The sequence below is a fragment of the Acomys russatus genome, chromosome 5 (genome assembly GCF_903995435.1).
Source record: "Acomys russatus chromosome 5, mAcoRus1.1, whole genome shotgun sequence".
In the NCBI taxonomy this organism is placed as follows: Eukaryota; Metazoa; Chordata; class Mammalia; order Rodentia; family Muridae; genus Acomys; species Acomys russatus.
Window position 1 is genome coordinate 19,960,676 of NC_067141.1, and position 25,857 is coordinate 19,986,532.

Here is a 25,857-nt window from a genome sequence, read left to right on the forward strand (position 1 = left end):
TATTTTCAAGAAGGGAAAGGGTCTTAACAGTTGTGAGTTCACAAGGTAGCTGCAAAGGATGACAGAGTCAGAGGACGAGATTGTTGAGTGGTGTTCTGTGTCACAGGAAGGGGCACTCATGGGAAGGGGTCTGACCCCAGGCTACAGAAGGCAGCACTGAAACCTTCCTTCATCTCAGATGAGACTCAGGTCTGATGGCCAGCACCTTTCCTAGTACCTGGTGGGGAGAACTTTGATGTTGGTCCAAGCTCGATTACTGGGCAGTTCTCAGGATTTTCCTCTGCCCCAATTCTTAAGCATAAACAAGGCCTTGACTGCATCTAAGGCCTCAGGGTGATGATGAGTGCCTGCCTGCCTGCAGGAGCAGGGCTCTGTGGGGTCGATGGGCATGCTCACAGCCCCAGTGAGAGGCTTTCAGCAGGTAGTATGTGGAACATGGGTGATGCTTGATGCCTGAGGGACCACGGGTAGGAAGTATTCCTGGGCCTAGAGATAAGTGAGTGGATGGAGAGGCTACTGAGGTTCTACTGAGAAGCATGGCTGCTGGCCAGGGATCCCTACCAGGGAGCAGGGTGGGAGATGCTCTGTGTCCTGTCTAAGCAGGAAAGAAGGTCAGCTGCAGATGCCACCTTCCAGGGTGCATCACCTGGCTCATCTGCTGAGGTCACCAGTGGAAGGTGCACTGAGTGTGTTCCTGCCCTGACTTGGAAGAGCTGGGCCTTAACAGGCTTCAGTCTTGAATGACAGCAGAAACCATTCTGTAGACTTATTTTTCCTTCTTCTTGCAGGAGTAGCTTTTTAAAAGTTTCTTTTCTTTGTCATGCAAAAATTTTACATTAAAAAACTTGTTACTCTACAAAAAGGTTTTCTTTCCCAAGGCGTTTTCAGCTGGTTTTTGTTTTGTTTGGTATGTATGGTGGCTGCTGATTTTGTATGATGCTTTTATAAACTGTTGTCTTCCTTGATTTTTTTTTTTTAAACTATAGGATGTCTGGGCTTCCAGCATGTTGCGCCCTGCCTGTTTGCAGGTGCTGTGTCTGCCACCCCAATCCTCTGCCTCTAGGTTGCCTGACCTCATTGTTGTTCTGCAGGTAACAGGCCTCTGAGCCTCACGCCAACCTGTCCGCTTTGCTGAGGAGGGGCTGACTGTAAGCTACAGACAAACATATACCACATGCACCATTTATAACATATATTGCACAATATTCCAAGTTGCTGCTATAAAGCACAATATAATAAACAGACTCAAGCTATATTAGAGAGCTATGTGGTAGCTGAAGGAGTGTGGAAAAGGAAACAAATGCAAGTGTTCCTGAGCGAAAAGACAGAAGAACCGCAAGTTAAGGAAATGTCAGGAGTTGTTTGTTTGAAAACATGGGCAGCAAGCATTCGGCAAGCTGTAGAGAAGGCAGATGGGGGTGATAGCAGCTGCCCTTTAATAGCTATGCTGGGTAACACTTTAAATTAAATTCTGACCATCGACATTATGCCAAAACATACCTGGTTGGGACAGGTACTTGAAATATTTCTTGTGTTCTGCCACATACACTTGCATACTTGTGACAGTTTTCTGTGCTTTGTGACAAGTACTAATTTACCTTATTGCGTTTCCACGGGTCAGAGTCTGCCTTCACCCAGCTGGGTCCTGTGCCAGAGTCTCTTGTGGCAGTCAGCTTGTGGGCAGGGTGGGGTCTGCGCTCCGCTTCCCCCTGCCTGTGGGGTTCTTGGCCTGTGTCTGCTGCGGTGCTTGCTTCCTGTGTCTCATCTTTGGACTTAGAAATGGCCATCTGATGAGGCCTAGACTGCCTGGGATCTCTCCCATATCTGTCAACTTAAGACCCCCAGGCGGTGCTTACTTACATCAGTAGAGCCCTTTGTGGGAGTGCTTCTTCCCTTGTTCACGAGTCCCATCATGGTTGTAGGTGAGAGTTACCTGGAGTGAACACCCACTATGAAGGGTCAAACAGCTGCTGGCTTCCTGCCAACCCAGGAAGTGTCTCCAGACTCTGGTTATCACAGCCTTATCACTCCTGGTTGTTGGCGTAGGTATTTGCCAACGTGCATGCAGTGCTCACAGAGGCCAGAAGAGGGCGTCAGGTCCTCTGGGACTGGAGTTACAGATGGTTTTGAGCCACCATGTGGATACTGAGAATTGAGTCCAGGTCCTCTGGAAAAGCAGTCCGTGTTCTTAAGCACCGAGCCATCTCTCCAGCCCTGTTGGCTATTATTGGAGAACTTTGCACTCATTTTTTAAAAAACAAATTATTTATTTATTATGTACGCCATGTTTTTTTTTTTTTTCTGGGAGTAAATAAAACTGTGCCCCCTTTATTGAGTTTTTAAAAATTTTTTTTATTATTAATTTACTCATATTACATCTCAATTGTTAGCCCTTCCCCTGTTTCCTCCCATTCCTCCCTCCCTCCCACTTCCCCCCTTCTCCCCTCCCCTATGTCTGTGATTGAGGGAGACCTCCTCCCCCTATATATGCTCTTAAAATATTGAGTCTCTTCTTGGTCACTTGCTATCCTTCCTCTGAGTGCCGCCAGGCCTCCCCATCCAGGGGACGTGGTCAGAAAAGGGGCACCAGAGTTCGTGTGAGAGTCAGATCTCACTCTCCACTCAACGGTGGAGAGTATCATGTTCGTCTGCTAGGTCTTGGTAGGGGTTCGAAGCTTACTGCCTATATTCTCCTTGGCTGGTGCCTTAGTTTGAGGAGGCCCCAGGACCCAGATCTGCCTGTCATAAAGTTCTTCTTGTAATTCCAGGACCCTGTGGATCCTACTATTTCCCCATTCTTCCATGCTACTCTCACATAAAGTCTCAATAGGATGTCCTCTCCTCTGACCCATTTTCCTGGTAAGTAAGGTTTTTCATGTGACATATCCCTTGGACTAGTGTCTTGATATAAGTGAGTATATACCGTTTGTCTCTTTTTGCTTCTGGGTGAACTCACTCATTATGATAATTTCTAGATCAATCCATTTGTCCACAAACTTCGGGAATTCCTTGTTTTTAATAGCTGAGTAGTTTTGCATAGTGTAAATGTACCACAGTTTCTTTATCCATTCTTCTACTGAGGGACACTTAGGCTGTTTCCATGTTCTGGCTATTATGTATAAAGCAGCTATGAACATGGTTGAGCATATGTCCCTGTTGTGTCGTAGGGCATTTTCTGGGTATATTCCAAGGAGTGGAATAGCTGGGTCTTGAGGAAGCCCTATTCCCATTTTTCTGAGAAAGCGCCAGATAGCTTTCCAAAGTGGTTGTACTAGTTTGCATTCCCACCAGCAATGAAGGAGTGTTCCTCTCTCTCTCCACATCCTCGCCAACATGTGGTGTCATTTGAGTTTTTGATCTTAGCCATTCTGATGGGTGTAAGATAGAATCTCAGTGTCATTTTGATTTGCATTTCTCTGATGACTAACGAGGACGAGCATTTCTTTAAGTGTTTCTCAGCCATTTGATATTCCTCTGTTGAGAATTCTCTGTTAAGTTCCAAGCCCCATTTTGCAATTGGGTTGTTTGGCTTTGTGGTGTTTAATTTCTTGAGTTCTTTATATATTTTGGATATTAGACCTTTTCAGATGAAGGGTTGGTGAAGATCTTTTCCTAGTCTGTAGGCTGTCGCTTTGTTCTACTGACAGTGTCTCCTGCCTTACAAAAGCTTCTCAGCCTCATGAGGTCCTATTTATTAATTGTTGACATTAAGGCCTGGGCTGTTGGTGTACTGTTCAGGAAGTTGTCTCCTGTACCTATGGTACACCATGTTTTGCCTGCAGGCCAGAAGAGGGCACTAAATCTCATTATAGATGGTTATGACTCACCATTGTCATTGCTGGGAATTGAACTCAGGACCTCTGGAAGAGCAGCAACCAGTGCTCTTAACCTCTAAAACCATCTCTCCAGCCCTCATTTTAAAAATTAAATTTCTTCATACCTTTTGATCATGTTTCCTGGTCCCAACTCCTCCAAGATCCTCCCCACCTCCTACCCACTCAACTTCCTGTGTTTGTTCTCTCTTTCTCCACAAAACCAAAACAAACATCAATAAGAGAAAATGGTAAAAAAAAAAAAATGTTAAAATGTAACAAAGTGCCCATCAAAAACAAAACCAACAAAAAACCCATCAATTTTGTTTTGTGCTGGCCAACTACCCCTGGGCATGGACACTCAATTTTTATTTATTTATTTTTAGATTTATTTATTTATTTTATGTATATAAGTGCTATGATTCCATGCACATCAAAAGAGGGAATTAGATTCTATTACAGATGGTTGTGAGCCACAATGTGGTTGCTGGGATTTGAACTCAGGACCCGTGAAAGCATAACCAGTGCTCTTAACTGCTGAGCCATCTCCCCAGCCCCAACACCCAACTTTTAAAATTACCCTCTTTTAGTCCCTCTGCTTGCTGCACGGGTCTTGTCTGAGAAGGCTTTTTTTTTTTTTTTTTTTTCCATGTTTGAAGGGCAATTTCTCTGTACACACAGTTCTAGATGATTTCTTGTTTATAGGGTTTTGCTGAGATGGTGGCTGCAATGCTTGTCACAGCTCCTCCGTAGTTAAGATAGTTTTTTTCTTGCCTCCTTCAAGACTTGCCTGTTAATAGTGTCCTGAGGTTTGAACGAGACACGCTTAAGTTTGGATGCTTTCATATTTATTCTGTATGGTATTTGCTGGGTTTACTGCCTCTGATGTTTGTTGTGTTTGTCATTAATTTCAGAAAATTCTCAGTCATGACTGCTTTGTGCTTCTGCCATCCTTTCTTCTTGGTCCTCTTGGCACATTGTGTGCTCACAGCCTTTGAAATGGACCCTCTGTCTCAGATAGCCCGTTCTCTCTCTCCCTCTCCACAGCGATCAGTATGAGGTGTTATTCATTATGAGCCAGACATCTTTTATTTTTACTTTATTAATGTTTAATTTTTTTGCTTATTAATGTTTTGTCTGCATGCATATGTACCTAGTGTTCAGGGAGATCGGAAAAGGGTGTGAGATCTTCGAGAACTGGAGTTGCAGTTGTGAGCAGCCATCTGGGTGCTGGAAACCGAACCTGGTCCTCTGGAAGAACAGCCAGTGCTCTTTACTGCTGAGCCATCTATCCAACCTCTTACCTTTTCTTCCCCACCAGAGGGTCTCTCACTGCCTGGGGCTCTCGGATTAGGCTGGCTGGCTTGTGAGTCCTAGGGATCTGCTGTCTCAATGACCCCAGCACTAGGATTTACAAGTTGGCATACTTAGCTGTTATGTGAGTTCTGGGTCTTGAACTCAGGTCGTTGTGCTTGCATGGAAGCAATGTACAGCTCAGCTACTACCCCAGCTCCAGCTTATTGCTATTATCTGCATATCTGAAGGTCTTTGTTTTCTCTGTGGTGCAGTCTGGGATGCTCCTGTTGACATTTCTCTGTGCTTATTGGAGCTCCTCTCTGTGGCTGCGTCCCAGTGAGCCTGGCAGAGGCCATTATTTTCTCTGCTGTGGTGTCTGCATTTCTGCTTTCATCATTTTGTCCTGCAAACACTGATCTGTTCTTACTCATTGTCCACTCTCCCTTTAGAGTCCTGTATGTGTGTGTGTGTTCATTGTTTCAGATGTCTGTCAGAGCTGACGTTGGTTCTGATTTGTGTTTTGTGTCTTTGGGCTTTTCTTGCCTTTCACAAACCATGTGAGCTTTGCTGGAATGCAGCAGACGCGGTGTGTGAGGGGGAGGGAGCCGAAGTGGACTGGCCTCTACAGCTGGCTGTTAGTGATGTTTGCTGGGGCCACAGCAGAGGTTTGCATCTCTCCAATGCCTTTGGTTTGTCTGAGTCTCTTGGAGTCGCTGAGGCTGTTGCTGTAGCACCTCTCCTTGTCATGGCTTGCTGTGTTGGAGCCCAGGGGTGGGGGTGACACCCTCGTGGCCCAGTGTCAGGGCTGCCCTCCACATCTTGCCTTGCTTTTCCCAGGCGAAGCTTTGTGAGGGATGAGCCCTTGCAGGTGGGCTACATGTTATTAAAATCCTGACCCCTGGGGAAAGCTTTGGCTCTGGGAGTGTGTCAGGGTGTGTCTCACCACATTGCTTCTATTTCCCTCTCAGGGCCTGCAAGGGTCTTTCTCTCAGGATCTTTCCTGAGAACCTGGAGGGTTACCTGAGGTGAAGCCGCAGTGTGTGGAATGCCCTGTTGTGCTTTAAATATGAAGTGTGTCTCACAGGCTGTGCGCTAAAGCCTATTTCTAGCGGGGTAATACTATTCGGGGAGGTTCTGGAAACTTCTGGTGATAGGATCTAGCTGGAGGAAGTGGTTCACTGGGGCAGGTCTTTGGGGAGTATCCTGCTCCTGGCCCCTTTCTTGCTCCCTCCCTCCCTCTGTCCTGGGCTCTGAGCTGAACTGCACGCTCCTTCTGCCACGATGTGCTGTCCAAGTGCATGGAGCCAAGCACCTGGGAGCCGAGTGCTGCACGACCACGGGCCAAAGCAAACAACTCCCCTTAGGTCGCTTGTCAGATATTTGGTCACAGCAATGGAAAAGTAACCAACACACCCGTAACACGCTGGCGTGGACTTCCCCTTTCTCACACTACTCTGCACCCGGACTCCAGTGGCTTGTACAGATTACTATCTGTCCCCTTCTGCCACTGCCATTGCTAGGGCTGTTCAGGCTAGCTGGTCGTGGCTGTGACTCTTGTATGTGCTTGTCTTCAGTCTCTGTGCTGGCTCCGCAGGCACTGGAGGCTTCTGCTGGGCTGTTGATGCTCGTTTGGTTGGCTCCTTCCTCCGAGGACAGGAGCAGGACCTTGAGCTCTTTCTGTGTAGAACTGTGGTTGGAGGGAACTGTGAAGATGATTGCTTGTTTGCCTTTGATCGTGTGGTCAGTTATGTTTCCCCAGTAGGAAACTGCGTGTGTTCTTGATTTTCCACTTTGTGTGGCGTGTGAAGCTATAACTGCCCCTGGGTGTGTTGAGTATGTGTGTTACGGCTGTACACGTGGTTGGTTTGAATTGTCCTTGTTTGCGTGTGCTGTTCTTGTTCTGTTTATACGTCAGTGTCGTATTTATTGCATTGTAGGAACTCAGTTTCCTTTTTCCGTAATCTAGAGCTCTCCTGTCTAATAATATAGCCACCAGCCCCGTATTGCTTAAACAGTAAAGATTGCAGAAAATACTCAGCCGTACAAGCACATTTCCAGCACAGATCTGGCCACTGAAGATACAGAACATTTCTGTCCTCACAGGAAGATGAACCCTGTGCTGACTTGCAGTGGGAGAGACTCCTTGCCCCAGGCATACTCTGCAGTGTCCTGTATCTGTGTAGCAGGCTTTAAAGTTGCTGTGTGCGCCTGTACCTGTGGCCATGCATCTCATGCGTGTGGGGTAATATGGCTTTGTGCGTAGCCTCTCCCCCCACACCCCTTCTGTGTGTGTTTGAACTAATGATCTTTTTCTGGCTTATCATAGCAGCTTTTTATATAGCCAGGAAATTGGCCCACCAGCTTTCATAGAAGCTGCAAATATTTTCCCTCTCTGGCGCTCGTCTTTTATTGCTACGTTCAGCCACTAGTAGTTATTCATAGGTTGGCTAAAGCATTCTGAATGCTTTGGTTGTTTTCTTCCTGAGACCTTGAAAAGACTTAAAAATATGAAAGCAGTACATGGTAATTATAAAAATAAAAGAAGGAAAAAGAAGTAACCACTGCCAAAAGGACAATTATTCTTAAATTTAGTGTTTTCTCCTTTCCTTATTTAGAATGCTGTAGAGAGGACCAAGGGCTGGGGGAGGGGGGGGGGGCTGTGCTGGCTGGGTCTTGCTGCTGGGGACTTGTCTGAAGCCCTGGTATATTTTGCCCACCCTCCCCCTCTTCCTCCCTCCTTCCCTTTCTCTGGCTGTGTGGCTCAGGCTGGCCTCAAACTTGTACCTCTCTCGCCTCCAACTCCCAAGTGCTGGGATTATGTTGACTTCTTTAGGGTAGGAACTTCCATGTCACAAGCCATCATTTTATATTCCTGAGGGCCTAAGAGAAGTGTGTGGGAGGGAGGACTGAGGGTACCTGCCCTACTCCACAGGTGATGGACATGTCTGTGGAAGAAGATTAGAGGGCAATATTAGGATGCCAAGCTGTAATTTCTGTGGTGACCTTCTAGAGATCATATTTTCCCACATATCTGTAAGAACGTGGGAGAAATATTAATAGGGTTGTGGGGCTATCTTTATATGCAGAGCTTTTTAAAAAATTTATAATTAGCTAGAGGAGAGAATGTGTTGTGCATATGCTATGGTACATAGGTACACAGGTGTGAGAGTTAGAGGTCAATTTTGTGGAATTGATCTTCTCTGTCCACCTTTACATGGATTCTAGGGATTGAACTTGTGTGGCAAGTGTCTTTACCCAGAGAACCAACTTGCTGGCCCTTTACGCAAGATTGTATTTTATTTTGTATTTTTCTTTTCTGAGACAGGGTCTCTCTCTCACTCCTGGCTGCCTTAGAACTTGCTATGTAGACCAGACTGGCCTTGAACTCCAGAGATCTGTCTGCCTCTGCCTACCCCGCCACCCCAGCTCTGGGATTAGAGGGAGTATGGTACCACCCCCAGCCCCCGTAAGCAGGGTTTAAGACTGCAGTCAGGTCTCTTACTGTGGGATTGTGGTACTCTCCAGTGTTTGTTTCCAGCCTGTCCTGCTTTTACTGTGTTGTAAAGTTGCTGCTCTAGTCCAGGCCCCCCCCCCCCATCTTCCCTTCTCTGAGGTAGGCTCTTGCTGTGTAGCAATAGCTGGCCAGGGACTTAATTCTTTAGCTTCAGTGTCCTGAGTGCCAAGGTTACAGACGCACTAGCATGTCTGTCTCAGGCTCACAATTCTCTCCACCTTAATTGGGTTGAATTTATGGGACCTCTTTTTATTGCTGGCCCTGAGCCTCCTCCCCCTAGTTCTGTAAAACAGTGTAGCTGACCTGGACCTGCACAGTGCAGAGGGAGCTGCTTGGACGACATTGCTGCTTTTAGTGTCCCCCTACCAGCGTTACTGTTTAAAGAATGGGCATGAAGTGACTGACCGTGCTTCCCCACAGCCCTCAGAGTGGCTTTGGTACCCCTGTTCCCCCTCACAGGACCGGGTCAGTCAGGACTCATTCCTAGGCTCTCTGGCTTGCCCTGTCAGTTGTGGTCTTCCTTTGTGCCAGTCCATGCTGACCTGTTTTCTGCAGGACTAAAGGTGGTTGACACTACCTAGTGAGGCCTTCAACATCTTTCCCTCCTCTACCTTCTTTTCTTCCTCCTCCCTTCTCCCTCTTCCTCTTTCTTCTTCACTTCCTTCTTTCTCCCCATCCTCCCTTTCGATACTCCACCCTTTTCCTCCTCCCTTTCCCCTCTTTTTTTCTTTTCCTTCTCTTCCCTCCCTCAGCCTTCCCTCCCTTTTTTCTCCCTCCACTTTTCTTCCCCAGTTCCTCTTCTCTCCTCTTCTTTCTTATCCCTTTCCACCTCCTCATCCTCCATCTCCTTTCTCCTGCCTCAGACTCCCTAGTGCCAGCATTATAGATTATAGGTGTATGCTCCCATGCCTGGCACAATTATTATTATTATTATTATTATTATTATTATTATTATTATTATTATTATTATTATTTCTTCTTCATCTTTTTCTTCCTTCTCCTCTTCTTCTTGTTCTTCTTCCTCTCTTCTTCTTTTTCTTCTCCTCCTCTCCCTCATCCCCCTCCCCCTCCCTTTCTCTCTCCCTGTCCATCTCCCCTCTCGCCTCCTTCTCTTTCTTCAAGATTATTTTGGATATTTGAGCATCCCTGAGAGTTCCATGTGGCGGTTATAATGGAGTTTTCTGTTTCTGTGAAAAACATTATAAGGATTTTGCTGTGGCTGTGGATCTCTTTGGGCTACACCAGCTTTTCCACTATTCTCCAAGTCAGTGCAGCTATTACTAGCATCTTTGCAGCTGTTGATGTTTTATTTGGGTTCTTTTGATGGCATTGTCCACTGTGGAGTGTACAGTATTTTGTTTCTTTATTTAATTCCTGTTTGTTCCTTATGATGTTATCCTAAGTGAGATGGCCCTTTTAATTTGGTTTTTGGATTATTTGTCATGGGTGTCAGAAATACTGCTCTGTGTGTGTGTGTGTGTGTGTGTGTGTGTGTGTGTGTGTGTGTGATGATTCTATATCTTGCTGTTTTGCTAACTGTACTGGTTCTAAGAGTTTTCTGTGTATAATTTTTGAGTTTTGTATATCTAAGAATATGTTGTCTCTGAGAAAAGATAATTTCCCTTTTCCCTTTCAGTTTGACTCCTTTCTTTTTTTCTTGCTTGCTTTTTCTCACTGGGGCATGCATTGCTGTGTCGCACAGAAGGGTGTTCATGTCTTTGCCTTGTTCTTGCTTAGCCTCAGTGGAAAGGCCTTTTCTGTAGTGGATGAGCAATGTTGTGGGCCTTCTGGGTGTAGCATGTTAAAATTATGGACATTTCCTCCGGCTCCTCTCTTTACTTTTTTTTTTATTTTATTTTTTTAGATTTATTTTTATCTTTTATGTGGATGAATGTTTTCCCTGCATGTATGTATATGTACCTGTGTGTATATTGCCCATAGAGGTCAGAAGATGTCATCCAATCCCCTAGAACTGGAGTTAGGATGGTTGTGTGCCACCATGTGGGTGCTGAGAACTGAGCCTGGATCCTCTGCAAGAGCAACAAGTGCTGTTAACTACCGAGCCAACACTCTACCTCTGGCTTTTTTTTTTTAATTAAAATTTTCTTAGATTTTATTTATCTTTATGTGTATGAGTGTTTTTCCTGACATATATATGTTTGTGCACAATATTGTGTAGTGCCTGTTGAGAACAGAAGAGGATGTCAGATCTCCTGGGATTTCAGCTTTTATGTGGGTATTGGGAATTGAACCTGCGTCCTCTGGAAAAGCAGCCAGTACTCTTAACTGTTGAGCCATCTCTCTAGTCCTTTCTTTGCTTTTTGTATCCAGAAAGACCTGTCCCTCTATTTTAAAATTTTAAGTTAAATTATTGTTATTATTATTATTGTAGTCCTTGAAATTGAGCCCAAGATTTGAACACCACTGAGCCTTACCCAAGCACCAGCATGAATTTTTTAGCTCTCAGCTTCTTCCCCTCTTAATTCTTTTGAGGTTTTGAGTTTACTGTTTACCTCTAGAATTCCTTTGGATTTTGTTTGTAGAGTAAAGAAAGACTGAAAAAAAAAAAATATATATATATATATATAAAATCTCTTGTCTGTTGCCTAACCTCACCAGTGAGAAGTGCTTGGATGCTCCTGCCAGCTTTCCACCTTTGCTTCCTAGGTTTTCTGGGGACAGTGTCAATATGCTGCCTTGGCACCTGTGCTTGTTCTCTGTTAGGGATGTGTGACAAACATGCTAAGAGGCCAGGCTCAACATTTAATTTAATGTTTCCCATTAAAATGAAATTGCTTTATGAAGGTTTTTTTTTTTTTTTTTTTAAAGCATTATTGAAATCACAGTCAGCTGCAGATCCCACCTCTCAGGTTCTCCAGCCTTGGGATGGCTGACATCATAGGTGGGCAGTAGCTTACCCGACAGTGTCTGCTGTCCTCAGCTTAAAGGGTTAGGTCCTGCTCTTTGGGATCCTGAGGAGGAACCCGGAACTAAGGCAGAGGGACTGGTGAATTGGATATGAACCGTTATTTTTTTATTATATTTTTTATTAATTTATTCATATTACATCTCGATTGTCAGCCCTTCCCCTGTTTCCTCCCATTCTTCCCTCCCTCCCACTTCCTCCCTTCTCCCCTCCCCTATGTCTGTGATTGAGGGAGACTTCTCCCCCTATATATGCTCTTAGAATATCGAGTCTCTTCTTGGTAACATGCTTTCCTTCCTCTGAGTGCCGCCAGGCCTCCCCATCCAGGGGACGTGGTCAGAAGAGGGGCACCAGAGTTCGTGTGAGAGTCAGATCTCACTCTCCACTCAACAGTGGAGAATATCATGTTCGTTGGCTAGGTAGGGGTTTGAAGTTTACTGCCTATATTCTCCTTGGCTGGTGCCTTAGTTTGAGGAGGCCCCAGGACCCAGATCTGCCTGTCATAAAGTTCTTTTTGTAGGTTTCCAGGACCCTGTGGATCCTACTATTTCCCCATTCTTCCATGCTACTCTCGCCTAAAGTCTCAATAGGATGTCCTCTCCTCTGACCCACTTTCTTAAGTAAAGTTTTTTATGGTACGTATCCCTTGGACTAGTGTTTTGATATAAGTGAGTATATACCATTATCACAATGAGTGAGTTCACCTGGAGATGAACCATTATTAGCACAGGAGGGTCACCTACAGTTCTGCTCATGGCCAGAAGCAGAGTTCTGAGCTGCATTTTCATGTTAGGCCATGCTTGTGAGTGCCCCGCTCTGCCTTGAGCGCTGATGACTCGAAGCCAGCCTGCCTCCCTCCACATTTCTCCCCAGTTCGCTTGCTGTCACTAGTGCTTACACTAGCTCATGCCCTTGTGTCCCTCAGTGGGCACAAGCCACAGCCACCCTGGTAGTTTTGCCACATCTTGGGATGTCTTTGCTGACGTGCTCAGGTTGTCTGTGGTCATCTTCCTGCACCAGTATTTCGGGATTACTGTCTTCTCTCTGGCCTGGTTGGTTTTTCTTCCCCTCCAGGAAGTCTTGGTCTGGTTTCTGCTCTGCAGTGCTCTGCCTCATGCATTTGTCCTAGTGTCTTCACCCCTGTCCTTGGCTGCCTTGATTGTCAAAGACCTTCCCCAGTAGGATCTTCCCCCGTTCCCTTGACCAGACTCTCCCAGGTGAGGTGAGAGGTTGCTGCTCTGTTACAGTTTCAGGTGCAGTTGTCGCTCACCTAGCTCTCTCTGTCTCAGAACCTGATGATGCTTGAAGTTACTGTCATGCTGAGTCTTAAGTTCATGTGGGGCTAGGAAGAAATGTGCAAGCACTAGGAGGTGATAGTCTCCAAGGGAAGGCAGGGTGGTAATATAGCTTGCTTGTTGGGATGGAAAAATATGAGCTTATTTAACTATTGGTTGGGGAGCCTCGATGACCCAGGCATGGCACGCTGGGGAGGAGGTGGCCTGTGGTCATGCAGGGCAGTATTATCAGAGCTTCTAAGACCAAGGACAAAATGTAGAGGCCCTGGCACCAGAGAGGAAGGGTCCACACTGTATGATGTGGGAAGAGGGTCAGGTGCTGATGCCAGGCAGCTCTCAAGATCTGGGGCTTGCTGTCTTCTACTGAGGGATGAAGGGCATTGTCTCCGGAGATCTGGCGGCCGTGTCTCCTGGAGAATGCTCTGGCTGCAGCAGGAACAAGGCCTGAGATGGGAAGAGCAGCAAGGAGATACTTTGCAGCAGCTTGGGGCTGGGGGTAGGGTGGCCAGTGTGGTGCTCAGCCTGCTTTATTGGTAAAAGCACAGGACATGGGCTGAACTAATGATGAACTGAGGAATGGGGACACCACTACAGTGATGGTCACCCTTAGGTTGTGGGAGTGTGAGAGAGCAAGTGTTTGAGACAGCGTTGAGTGTGGGAACGGGTGAGTGTGGAGCTGAGAGTGAGCATGTGTGTGTGCTTGAGTATGGGCACGGGTGTGTGTGGGTACAAGTAAATGTAGAGCCATAGCACTGAGCATATAGGCACTGAGCACACACCTTTAACCCCAGCACTCAGGAGGCGGAGGCAGGCAGATCTCTGAGTTTGAGGCCAGCCTGATCTACTGAGTGACTTTCAGGACAGCTAGGGCTACACAGAGAAACTCTGTCTTGGAAGAAAAAAAAAAGTGAGCGAGTGTGAGAGTGAATGCTGTCCTATGTGGATGCAAACACTTTCCAACTTCCATGGGAACCAGCTGAGCACCCCCTTAGGCTTAAAGGTGTACCACTATAGGGCCTAGCTGTGCCTAGTCCATGCCTAGCCAACTGAGTGGCCATGAGACACAGGAACACACATGTCACAATGCTAAAGTCCCTGGCAGCCCAGGATTATGGAGGGATCTGATAACATCACACCCTGTGTTCCTAGGCAGGTGTCCCTCAGTGCTGTGGCTATAGTACAAAGCTCATGTGTGGAAGTGACAGGAGAGGCCAGTACTGTATGCCTCAGGCTGGGAAGGTGCCCTCTAGCCAGCGCCTCATTTAGCTTCTTCTGTAGTGCAGAAATGACAGTGTGCCCAGGTGCTATTGGAAGAAGATGCACTGAGTCTGGAACCTGGGCTTCCCTCATCCTTGCTCAGTTCCTGTTGGCCTGTCCGGAAGTATGGCTCTTCCTCTTGTTCTCTCGTAGGGTCCCATTCTCTGCTTCTGAGACCACACGATGTGTGTGTCCATTGGTGTGAGAGGCGGAAGTACTGGAAGATGGGTGCTATGTGGGTTGTGTCCCCCATGACAGGCAGCTGGGAGAGGATTGTATTGGGTTGCCTTGTGCCAGTGTCCCCTGCTGAGAGACTTTTTGTAAGCACAGCGGAAGCCCAAGTTTAACAGAGCAAGGCACTGCAACATGGAGCCCTTTGCAGAACTTGCTTGGGTGGGGACTCCTGGACCAGGTGGCAGAAGCTGGGAGATCCTGGTTGGCCTTTACCTGTGACCAGACTGGGGACTTAGGTAGTGGGCTTGACATTTGTTTCACAAGGTAAGGCCAACTTCTAATTCTGAAGGACAGTTAGAGTGTTGACGGGGAGCCGGGGCCCCTGGATGAGAATGAGAAGGTGCTGCAGGTGGGGACGCTGGCTGTGTTAGCGCGCCACTCGCTGGACACTGGTGGCTCCTTGGGAAAGGAGCAGCAGGGTTGCTGTCCTGGAGACCGGCTGCCATAAAGTCCATGCAATGGGCTCTTGCACTGAGAAGTGCACAACCCTCGCCTTCCGCAGATCCACTGGGACTGTGCTCAGAGCCCCGGGCAGGACTTATCTTCAGTGACTCAGCTTCTACTCAGAGGATCACTGAGGCCTGAAGACCAGCCCTGCTGAGGCTTTCTTCTGTGTGCATATGCCCATTTCCTGAAGACCAGCCCTGCTGAGGCTTTCCTCTGTGTGCATATGCCCATTTCCTGTGCCTTTTCATTGTGGGCATTCAGCTGTGCCTGCCTTTGGGCTATTGTCAACATAAAGTTCCCTGTGAAATGCATTTTCACTTATCTGGAGATTATGTGGAGCAGTGGGCGTCCTGGTTAAATTAAATGGTGGTCCAGACTTAGCATTTCAAGGACCAGCCTGACTGCTGGCTTCATCAGTGTAGACGGTTTCTGTTTACTACCCTTTCCTCTATTGTTCTAGCATCCTAACCATGGTATGTATAATCTGCCTTGATGGGTTGATTTTATATATATATATATATTAAAGACTGGTTCTACCTATGTAGCCCTGGCAGGCCTAGAAATCACTTTCTAGACCAGGCTGCTGTCAGACTTGCAGCATCCCTCCCACCTCTGCTTTTCAGTGCTAGGATTACAGGACCTATACCAGGGTCCTCTGTGGTTCTGGATTGGCATTTTCTCTGTGACACATGTGCTGAGCCTCTCTGCCTGTGCTTGGCTATTCTGTTCATGTCCTTGCCCCAGTCTGGCTTGTATTTGTAGTGCCCTATTGTCACCTTCAGTGAGGACAGGGCAGGGAGGCAGTGTCGTGTGTGTGTGTGTGTGTGTGTGTGTGTGTGTGTGTGTGTGTGTGTGTGTGAACCACGTGAGAGTCCTGCTAAAGGACCATCTGAGATGTGATGGAGTCTCCTTGTAATCCTCTGTGCTCCTGTACACTTTGTGATGCTTCTGTACCTTGTCAGCTTTTCCACGTCAGGAATTTTTTTCTGCAGTTCTATTTCCATGATTTTTAGAACTCTCAGCGGGCAAAGTGCTGGGAGTGGCTTAGGGCCTAGCTATGGCTGGGCAGCCTGGGCTTTGCTCCCCAAGCCTAGCTTGTGGGTGTTCAAGTTCTGCCTATCTGGCATGAGCTGAGCGAGCAGGGAGGTCAGTTTCAGTGGCAGAGGAAGGCCTATGAAAAACCGATCAACCAACCAACACACAGACAAACATATATAACATTATGTTTACAGTCTTTGCAGTTTTTAAAGTGTGTACTTCAGAGTGTAAAGTACATTTGCACTATTGAACGGTTTTGACACTCCTAGGGCAGCACTGGTCTGCTCATGGCTTTCTTCCCCCAAGCCAAGTTTTGACCAAGGCCCACTCAGGGCATCTCATGCTTCCTCACACCAGACTCTGCCTGAGCCCCATGCTTGGGCTTGGTTGGGCTACTCTGCCTTGGGCCTAACTGACACAAAGCATAGGGGAGCACTTTCAGGGTTCAGGGCCTTTAAGTGTGGCCACACTCCTTCCCGCTTCCCTGAGCAGGGCTTGTCATGGCCGGCACTTGGCTCATCTGGTCCTGCTTCCTGTTTGAGAACACATGGCATGGGGGTTTCCATCTGCACTCTTCCTGAAAGTTATGAGCATTGTGACCAATCCCCCATAACCCTCCCCATACCACCCTCCTCCCACCCCAGCTCACAGAAGAGCCCATGATGTCTGATGGTACCTGCTCATATAGTACTGAGGAGTGGCGTGTTGACCTTTGGAAGCAGATACATGGTGCTGTTCCTGTCTCCTTCCCTGCAGCCCCAGCTGGGGACAGAACAAGGATGTGGGTCAGTGGGACACAGGTGCTATGCCCTGCCTCTGGCTAAGTGGGGACTGCTCAACTTTGCACCACGGGGGCAGCCCACAGAGACCAGCCTGAGTGTGGACGGGGTACCCCTGGGAAGTACAGACCCCACGTGGGTAGAGGGTGCCATGCACACCCTCACCGGTCAGTCCTGAGGCTTCCTCACTGGATCCTCTGCTCCCTGTTTGGAGTTGTGCTCTAATTTTCCCCTTTCCTCTTAATTTACAGCCGGAAAACCTGCAGAAGAACTGGCTTCGGGAATTCTACCAGGTAAGAGCCTCTGAGCAAGCACTTTCCCAGTAGCCACTTGGGTGGTGAGTATCCTTCTTGTTGTGGTGTTTTATGCGAAGGTTACATTTTCTGTGTGGAGCACAGGAATGGTTGTCACCGGGTCAAGTGCAGAAATGGCTGTCACTGGGTCAGCCCTAGGAAGCATTTGTTACCATTTCCTAATGATTGACATTTTGCTCTCTGCTTCCTCCTGGGAGGGAGGGAAACAGAACACAGAGGATCTTAGTGGGGCTGCTTCTTTGAGGTTGGGTGTCTATACCAGGATGAATAGTGTTTTTCGGGAAGGTCCTCCTAGCTGCAGCATGAAGCTTGGACAGACCCATACACGTGGCATGACCATACAGGGCCTGCTGCAGGTCTGGATGGAAAGTCAGTGGGAGTGTCACTTTGAACAGATAGGCACCACCAGGAGGTGGGTGACTTAGCACAGCAAGCAGCCACCTGGTTCTACAGTTGGCTCTGCATGGGTGACAGATCTCTGAGCAGATGATGTGTAGACCCGGAGAATGAGAAGGGCTGAGCAGCCTATATGGGTAAACCAAGGTAACTGAGTGAGTGACCACAGCTCAGAGGACAGCAAGGCATGCTGTGTATGTACACAAAAGTTCCCACATGAGTCTCACAGGGTTAGGCTAGGACTGTGGTATTTAACTCTCTCAGCTTTGTTTATTTGTTAGGTGGAGGAGGACAAGGATGAGGCCCAAGCCATGTAGGAGGCAAAGAGGCAGGGGATTACCCATATCCCTGAGCTCATGGTACACACCTGCCTGTGGCTCTGCAGCTTGCTGGATGCAGGCTGGGTAGGGTCAGGGTCAGGGGAGTCATTGTACATGCTAGTTATCCTGGGTACAGTGATGTGGATCTTGTGGGGGCAAATCTTTTCATCTCATACAATGTTGGGCAGCTCTCCTGTCCTGCTGGTCACCATATATGTGTCTGCTAGACATTTGAAGGTGGGGTCATTCACTCAGAATCTAGCATTTATGAACCTCATACTATCCAGGTTTTTCCACTTGGTTCTGGTTAGGGATGTAAGTCAGATTCTTGGTATGTATTTAAGGTCAAGGAAGCAAAGGCTTTGAACATACTTGAGGCAGGCTCAAATAAGAAGTTGACAGCCAGGGAAGGGGCTGGGCAGTGAGAGGCAGGGCAGGGCAGGGCAGGGCCTTGCCATTGAAGGATCTGAGGTAGTAAGGGGGATGAGCTGTCATGGGATGGCCTGATTTAGTGACGGATTGGTCAGGACCCTGCTATAGAACAGTTTGAGGTAGTGAGGAGCAGGGTAGCGTCCTGACTAGAAGGCCAGAGATAGCAAGAGGCAGGGAAGAGACTTGCCACAGAAGGGTCTGTGGCAGCAAGTGAATGTGGAGGCCTCTGTCAGAAGACAGTCTCAGTTAGTAAACAGAGGAGACTCTTGTCAGAGGATGTTCTGAGATGGTTGGGGGCCAGTTGGGTTCAGGGCCTGGGAGCCATGAACCTTATCTCCTCAGCTGCCAGGCCTGGGTCCTGTGGAGATGGTGTGGTGCGGCTGTGAGGTTGATTTATAAGCTCATGTGATTGTGTGGGTACCCACAAGGTGGTGGACTTGTGTCCCTCTTGTGCTTATAGTCCTTGGATGGTGTGGTGCATGTTCTTAGGTAAGCTGCAGGGCTGATGGACCTTGGTGCGGGCCATGACCACAGTGGAGATGACATCACTCTCTTGCATATAAACCAGTTGTAAGAATGATTGATGCAGGAAGAGTCATATCTGGGATGGCCAGAGGTGCAAGGGAACAGAGTTCCCAGCATGCTTTAGTGTCAGCATGGATGGGTTGATAGAGGGATATAATTTGGGGTTGGAGAGAGACATGGAGGGACAGCATGGCGACAGGGCCCTCTAGGAACTCTGGCCCCAGATTTGCTGGGCCCTATGTGGCTGGCATTATGTGTGGTGAAAAAGGATCCTGTCTGAGCCTGCCTCGCCCCCAGAAAGGTCTTGGTCTTGCTATCTGGGAAGAGGGATTGGCTTGTGGAAAATAGCTGTCTATGCCAGTCCCCATGTGTTTAGTTGGGTGGGAGATGCAGCCTTACACTGGGGTTCCAGCTGCCTCAGCTGGCACTCTGAGTCCCCTTGGTGACAGATGGAGGCATGAAGTGGTGAAGTGACAGGTTCCTGCCAGGACATTCCTGTGTGAGCACAGAAGCAATGAGTGAAAGTCCTTAATAGTGACAAGAGCAGGTGGGAGCCAGGCCTGGGTACATAAGGATAGCACTGTTTGGTGATGTTACAGGGTGCTCATCAGACAAAGCCATAACTTTGAATCTGGAGCCTGAGAATACAGAGATGGTGCCTGTGGGCCTGGTTTTGGGGGTGCTCAGGAGAGAAAGCTAGTACAGGAGTTGTGTGATTGGAGCTAGGACTGGCTTGCACGTTGTCTATCTGATTAATTTCCTCTGGGTACCTGCCTTCCAAGGCAGTGCTGATCTGAGGGGACATGCTGGTGTTGTGTACTTTCCCTTACTCTGCACTGGCTGTTCAGCCAGGCCCTTATGTTCAGGCCAGGCCTTGTCCCTCACCCTCAGTGGGATGAAAGTATGACTGAGCTTGCAGCTTGTGGTCTGAATGGAGGGTGAGAATGAAGGGGCCATGCTGTGAAAACTGGGGAGAATGAGAAGTAAAGCCTCATGTGTAGTTACAGTGCTTCATGTATTCCCTGCAGTAAATTTTAAGGACCTTGTTTCAGCCCACTCATTCATTTGTTTGCCTGTTCATTAATCATTCATTCGTATGAACTTCATTCATCCGGGAGGCACCAGCATGGAGAGGACACAATTCTCACTCGAGTACCCATGCATACTAGTGGGGATGGGGAGCCTTTTTCTTGGTATAGTCGTGGACAGCCTCCAAAAGAGACTGAGACTTGAGGGCTGAGGAGGAGGAGGAGGCCTTTGATTCTTTTAGTCCTGCAGATGGGGTAGCTAGAAAGTCAGCTTCAACTTTATTGTTCTTCAGTGTTGAGCTCTCAGGGACAGGGACCTCGTGCCTTGGGTGTTGGTGTGCCTAACCATCTGCCTGTTTGGCATGGGGGTGGGTGGAGAGGGGAGGGGCAGTTGTTAGTTGCATATCATTCTGAGGAAACTGAACAAAGAATAAAGAAAGCCTAAAAAAATAGTTCCTCTGCTACCCTCTGCATCCAGCTTGATAGGCCACATACTTTAATATGTGCGTGTCTGTCTGTGTGAGGCTGCAGGGTGATGCATTAGATCTTCCACAAGTGGTTCACAGCCACGTACCCCTCTTCGTAAATCAATGTTCAGAACTGTTTCCGTGTTTCCTTATATGCTACTCCTTGAGTTTTTGACGTCACTTTTTTATTAATACAATTCTTAGGTTGTTTGAATTTTGTAGTCGTACGGATAATTAAAAACAAAACATGATATAATGTTATTTGTACAAATATAAAACAAGAGGGCTGTCTTAGTTACTTTTCTATTGCTGTGATAAAACGCCACAACCAAGGCAATTTATAAAAGAAAGCATTTAGTTTGGGGCTTACAATTTCAAAGTGGAGCAAAGACACGGTGACTCACAAAGACACCTTGACTCACAAGTAGGATGGGTGTGCATGCGTGCATGTGCGCGCGCGCGCGCACACACACACACACACACACACACACAGAGGGCGGCGGGAGAGAGAATGGTGCAAGTCCTTTGAACCCTCAAAGCCTGCTCCCAGTGACAAACTTCCTCCAACAAGGCCTCAAGTCTTCCTAAATAGTTTCACCAACTTGGCCCTAAGTATCCAAACATATGAGCTTCTAATAACTCACTTAGGCAGTTCTGATACATGTGGAAGTGGCCAGTCTCTACAGCAGGGCACTCATCATGAACATCCATCCTTCCTGCGTCCTTAACAGCATCATGAGCATCCATCCTTCCTGCATCCTTAACAGCAGGCCTGTCTGTGACTGTGGGCCACGTGCACTGTTCTGTCACTGAGCTCAGCAGATGTGGAGCCCTTTGCCCCTTGAAAGTCTTCCATGGTCTTTCCTTACAGGAGTTTAAAGACCCATGTGATGAGTCATATGTGTATCCAGCTAACATGAAAGAATAGTTAGTTGGCAGCTTATCTTTCTGCCTCAAGGAAACCAGAAGCAGGCAAGTGTACACACCCGTGTTTCAGGCACTAGACAGCACACAGCAGTCCCTGTGGGAGGGAGCGGGTGAGGGAAGCACTTTGCTCACTCAGCTTGTAGGAGAGAGAATTTCCACAGGAGCATCCAGTCACAAACTACTCAGCAGGTGAAGAGGCAGCAAAGTATGGCCTGAAATCAGAAAAACCAACTGTTAGTGTGGTCCAGATTGCTGTTTCTGTCACCTCTGAAGAAGTTGCCTATTCATTGCCTATTGCCCACTCCCTTTTTTCATTGATCCTTTTGCCCTTTCTTTTATTACTTGGTGTCCACTTTGCTCTTTTATATTTAGCTTCTGAAAGTGGAAGACAAAACAAACAAACAAAAAATCAGAATGCAGCATGGAATATTATACTCAGGATCCTATAGGAAGTAAGATAATACAGGGAACAGCACTGGCACCTTCATGCCAACAGATTGGAAATTTCATATGACGTGAACAAATTCTTGGAAAAATATAATGTCAGTGTTTACTCAAGAGGCAGTAAATAAACATGGCCCTAAAGTAAATGAGCTTGGCCCCGCACTCATTAGATTAAAATTTTGCTCATATATTTCCCCCAAACCCTCCAGGTCCAGATGGCTTTACTGGTGAGTTCTGTCCAACATTTCAGCAAGAGGCAATAACAGTTTTACAGGAACTTTCCAAGAAAACTGAGTCACAGTTGATGCTTCTTAACTCAGCCTGTGACATGAACACTAATTATTCTGGCACCCAAAGCAGACAGAGACATTACATGATAAGAAGACACATTCCAGTATCCACCCTGAAGACAAGCACAGCAGTCCTTAGAGGTCCAGTAGACCGAAAGGACGTGTCGTCAAGATGTCTTCTAAACCGCAGCCCCCAGCATTAGCCAGAGAAGCTTCTCTGCAGTGGTCAGCAGTTGACGCAGAGTGCTGTAACTGGTCAGAGTGCTGAGACTCTGTGTCTAGTGAATGCTCAGCCCTAGTGGGGCATCATATCAGTTCTCAGCCCCAGTGATCAGTGAACATCACGGGGGGGGGGGGCAGAAAGAATATAAGAGTCGGGGAATGAAGAGGAATGCAATGGAACACTGTCTTAAGGACATGACGTGGCCAAATGCCCATGAACTCATTGCAGCCGTGATTGATTGCACAAGATCAGCTCAACGAGATCCCTCAACACTCCAACAGACACTAATTAGACTCTGTGGATTAGTAGCCAAAAAAGGAGAGGACATGAAACGGGGAGGGGTATATTTTGGTTATGCCTAGAGGCAGTGGGAGGGAGAGTTGGGGGAGCATATGGTCAAGATGCATTGCTGACATGTGTGGAATTGTCATATAATAAATAGAAGGTATTCTGTTTAAAAAGATAGAGCAAATCAAAGCTATAAACATGAAAATACTCACACACACTTAGGGATGATATAGCTTTTCCTCGGTGTCTGCAAGGAATGGGTTCCAGTGCATCCCACAAATACCCAAATCAGTGTATTCTCAGATCCCATCTACAAAATGGCCCAATAACATGTAGAATTTGTCTATGTCTTCCCACACAGTATCTAGCACAATGTAGATGCTGCATAAATAATTATTACTGTATTGTTTAGAGAATAACAAGAAAAATGTTTGTATATGCTCAGTACAGAGGCAGTTTTTCTCCAGATACTTTCAGTCTGTGGTTGGTTGAATCCATGTGTGCGGAACCATGGATGTGGAGAGTCATTGTATATATACTGGTTAACGTATAATGCCTTAGGAATTCAAGGCTGGGTTAATGTTTGAACATTAATGACTGTAGCTTACTGTGGTGATTGAGGAAGAAAAACCATGTTTGTCTCAACAGATGCATAAAAAGCATTTTAAAAGAATCCTATAGTGTATTCGGTTAAAAATCTTCAGCAAAGGAGAAAATAGCTGGGTGTGGTGGTGCACGCCTTTAATCCCAGCACCTAAGAGGCAGAGGCAGGCGGATCTCTGTGAGTTAAGGTTAGTCTGATCTACATAGTGAGTTCAGGCTAGCCAAAGGCTACATAGTGAGACTTTGTCTCAAAACAAATGGCAAATAAATAGGAAGCATAGAAAACAACTTCCTCAGAACTGTGGGAGCATGTGCAGCCCCAGCTCCTTTATATCTAGTGGGGGCAAGTATAATGACTTCTTACCTGAGGACTGGAGCAGGGTAGCACTGTCTCTTATGGTGTTGAAGGGCCATGTCTCTGCAGTGCAGCAAGGGATGAAAACAAAAAGAAGACACAAAACCCTCTACTGGCAGAAGACATTACCGACCACCTAGAAAGTTGTGATGATGCACTCAGACTGGCTGCTGTACTGCTAACTGGATATTCAGTTTTCAACATACAAGGCCAGTGTGAAACCATGTTTTTTATCAGCTACAAACAACTATAAACCTAGCATCAGGAAAAGCACTAGCATTCTAAAGTGAAGTTCCTGGGTAAAATCTAATTAATGTCCCTCTATATGGAAAAGCTATGAGATGCTAATGTAAGAGCAGAGAATATGAAGAACAAGAGAAGCTGCATTAATGGATTAGAAAGTGTGAGTTGTGCCAGTGTTAATTCTTCATCATCTGGTAGACTACTAATCTAATGTGGTTGTGGCAAAAATCCCAGCAACAGTACAATGTACAGCAGCTATACAGCACTAGTAATAAAAACAGCATGGTACTGGCATAGAAATAGGCTGGTTAATCAATGGAGTCGAATTGAAGACCCAGAAATAAACCCACACAACCTATGGACATTTGATTTTTGACAAAGAAGCCAAAACCATACAATGGAAATAAGACAGCATCTTCAACAAATGATGCTGGTCTAGTTGGATGTCTACGTATACAGAAATGCAAATAGATCCATATTCATCACCCTGCACAAAACTAAAGTCCAAGTGGATTAAAGACCTCTACGTAAAACCAGACACACTAAATCTGTTAGAAGGAAAAGTGGGGAAGAGCCTTGAACTCATTGGCACAGGAGACAACTTCCTGAACAGAACACCAACAGCTCAAGCCCTAAGACCAACAATTAATAAAATGGGGCCTCATGAAACTGAAAAGCTTCTGCAAAGCAAAGGACATTCTCAACAGAACAAAATGACGACCTAAAGACTGGGAAAAGATCTTCACCAAGCCTACATCTGACAGAGGGCTAATATCCAAAATACATAAAGAACTCAAGAAATTAAACACCACCAAACCAATAAACCAATTATAATAAGGGGTACAGAGCTGAACAGAGAATTCTCAACAGAGGAATATTGAATGGCTGAGAAACACCTAAAAGAAATGCTCAAGGTCCTTAGTCATCAGGGAAATGTAAATCAAAATGACCCTGAGATTCCATCTTACACAGGTCAGAATGGCTTAGCTCAAAAACTCAAGTGACAGCACATGTTGGCACAGATGTGGAGCAAGGGGAACACTCCTCCATTTCTGGTGGAAGTGCAAACTAGTATAACCACTTTGGAAATCAATCTGGCACTTTCTCAGAAAATTGAGAATAGTACTACCTTAAGACCCAGCTATACAACTCCTAGGCATATACCCGAAGGATGCTCCACCATACAACAAAGACATTTGCTCAACCATGCTCATAGCAGCTTTATTCATAATAGCCAGGATCTAGAAACAACCTAGATGTCCCTAAACTGAAAACTGGATAAAGAAACTGTGGTACATTTACACAATGGAGTACTACTCAGCTATTAAAAACAAGGCAATCTTGAAATTTGCAGAAAAATGGATGGAACTAGAAATGACCATCCTGAGTAAGATAACACAGACCTAAAAAGACACACATGTTATATACTCACTTATAAGCAGATAGTATCCAAATAATACACAATAAGCACACTACAATCCACAGGCCTAGAGAAGCTAAATAACAAGGAGGACCCTAGGGAGGATGCTTCATTCTCACTCAGAAGGGTAAACAGTATAGACAACAGAAGTGGTTGTAGAGAGAACAGGATGGGAGCCTGCCATAGATGTCCTCTGAAAGACTCCATCCAGCAGGGCATTGAAGTAGATGCTTCCAACTCCGGGCTGTAGTGCAGGGAGTCTTATGAAAGGGTTGGAGGATAGAAGGACATGGAGGGGACAGGAACTCCACAAGGAGACCAGTGGAGCCAACAAATCTGGGCAAGGGTGGGTGGGGGTGGGGGTGCTGCAGAGACTGAAACATCAACCAAGGACCATGCGTGGTGAGGACCTAGACCCTCTGCCTAGATGTAGTAGATAGGCAACCCAGAAAGACACACATGGTATATACTCAGGTATAAGTGGATATTAGCCCAATATAGACGGGACTCCACCCAGTGGGGTATTGGGACAGATGCTGGGACTTGCTGCGGGACTCAGTGGAGCAATGAGAGTGGTATGGAAGAATGGGGGTATGGAAGGACCCAGAGGGCTCAGGAGCCCCACAAGACCATCAAGGCCTTTGGATCTGCACCCAGGGAGGTCTGCACAAACTGCTGCAGCAACCAAGGACAATGTGTGCAGAGAACCTAAGCCCCTGTTCAGATCTAGCCTATGGACAGCTCATTCTCCACGGTTGTGGGGAGAGTGGGGACTGTCTCTGACATGAGCTCTGGTGCCCCCAATTTGATCACTTCCCATTGGTGGGGAGGCCTGGTGGCACAGAGAGGAAGGGGAAGCAGGCTATCTGGATGAGACCTGATAGGCTGTGGTCATACTGTAGGTTAGGAGGTTCCCTTCTGCCAGAGGTCTAGGTCTAGGAGAGGGGAATAGGGAAGAAGAAGAAGGGAGGGTGGGAATGGGAA

The 25,857-nt window shown here is 46.8% G+C and overlaps 1 protein-coding gene across 1 annotated transcript in view; it reads left to right on the forward strand.

Moving 5' to 3' along the window:
* Window positions 1–25,857, forward strand: part of Inpp5a (inositol polyphosphate-5-phosphatase A) — a 190,945-nt gene that overhangs the window by 42,917 nt on the left and 122,171 nt on the right. Inside the window, exon 2 of the mRNA XM_051145549.1 lies at window positions 16,850–16,891. Coding sequence (XP_051001506.1) covers window positions 16,850–16,891 — 42 coding nt within the window. The remainder of the gene's footprint in view (window positions 1–16,849; window positions 16,892–25,857) is intronic.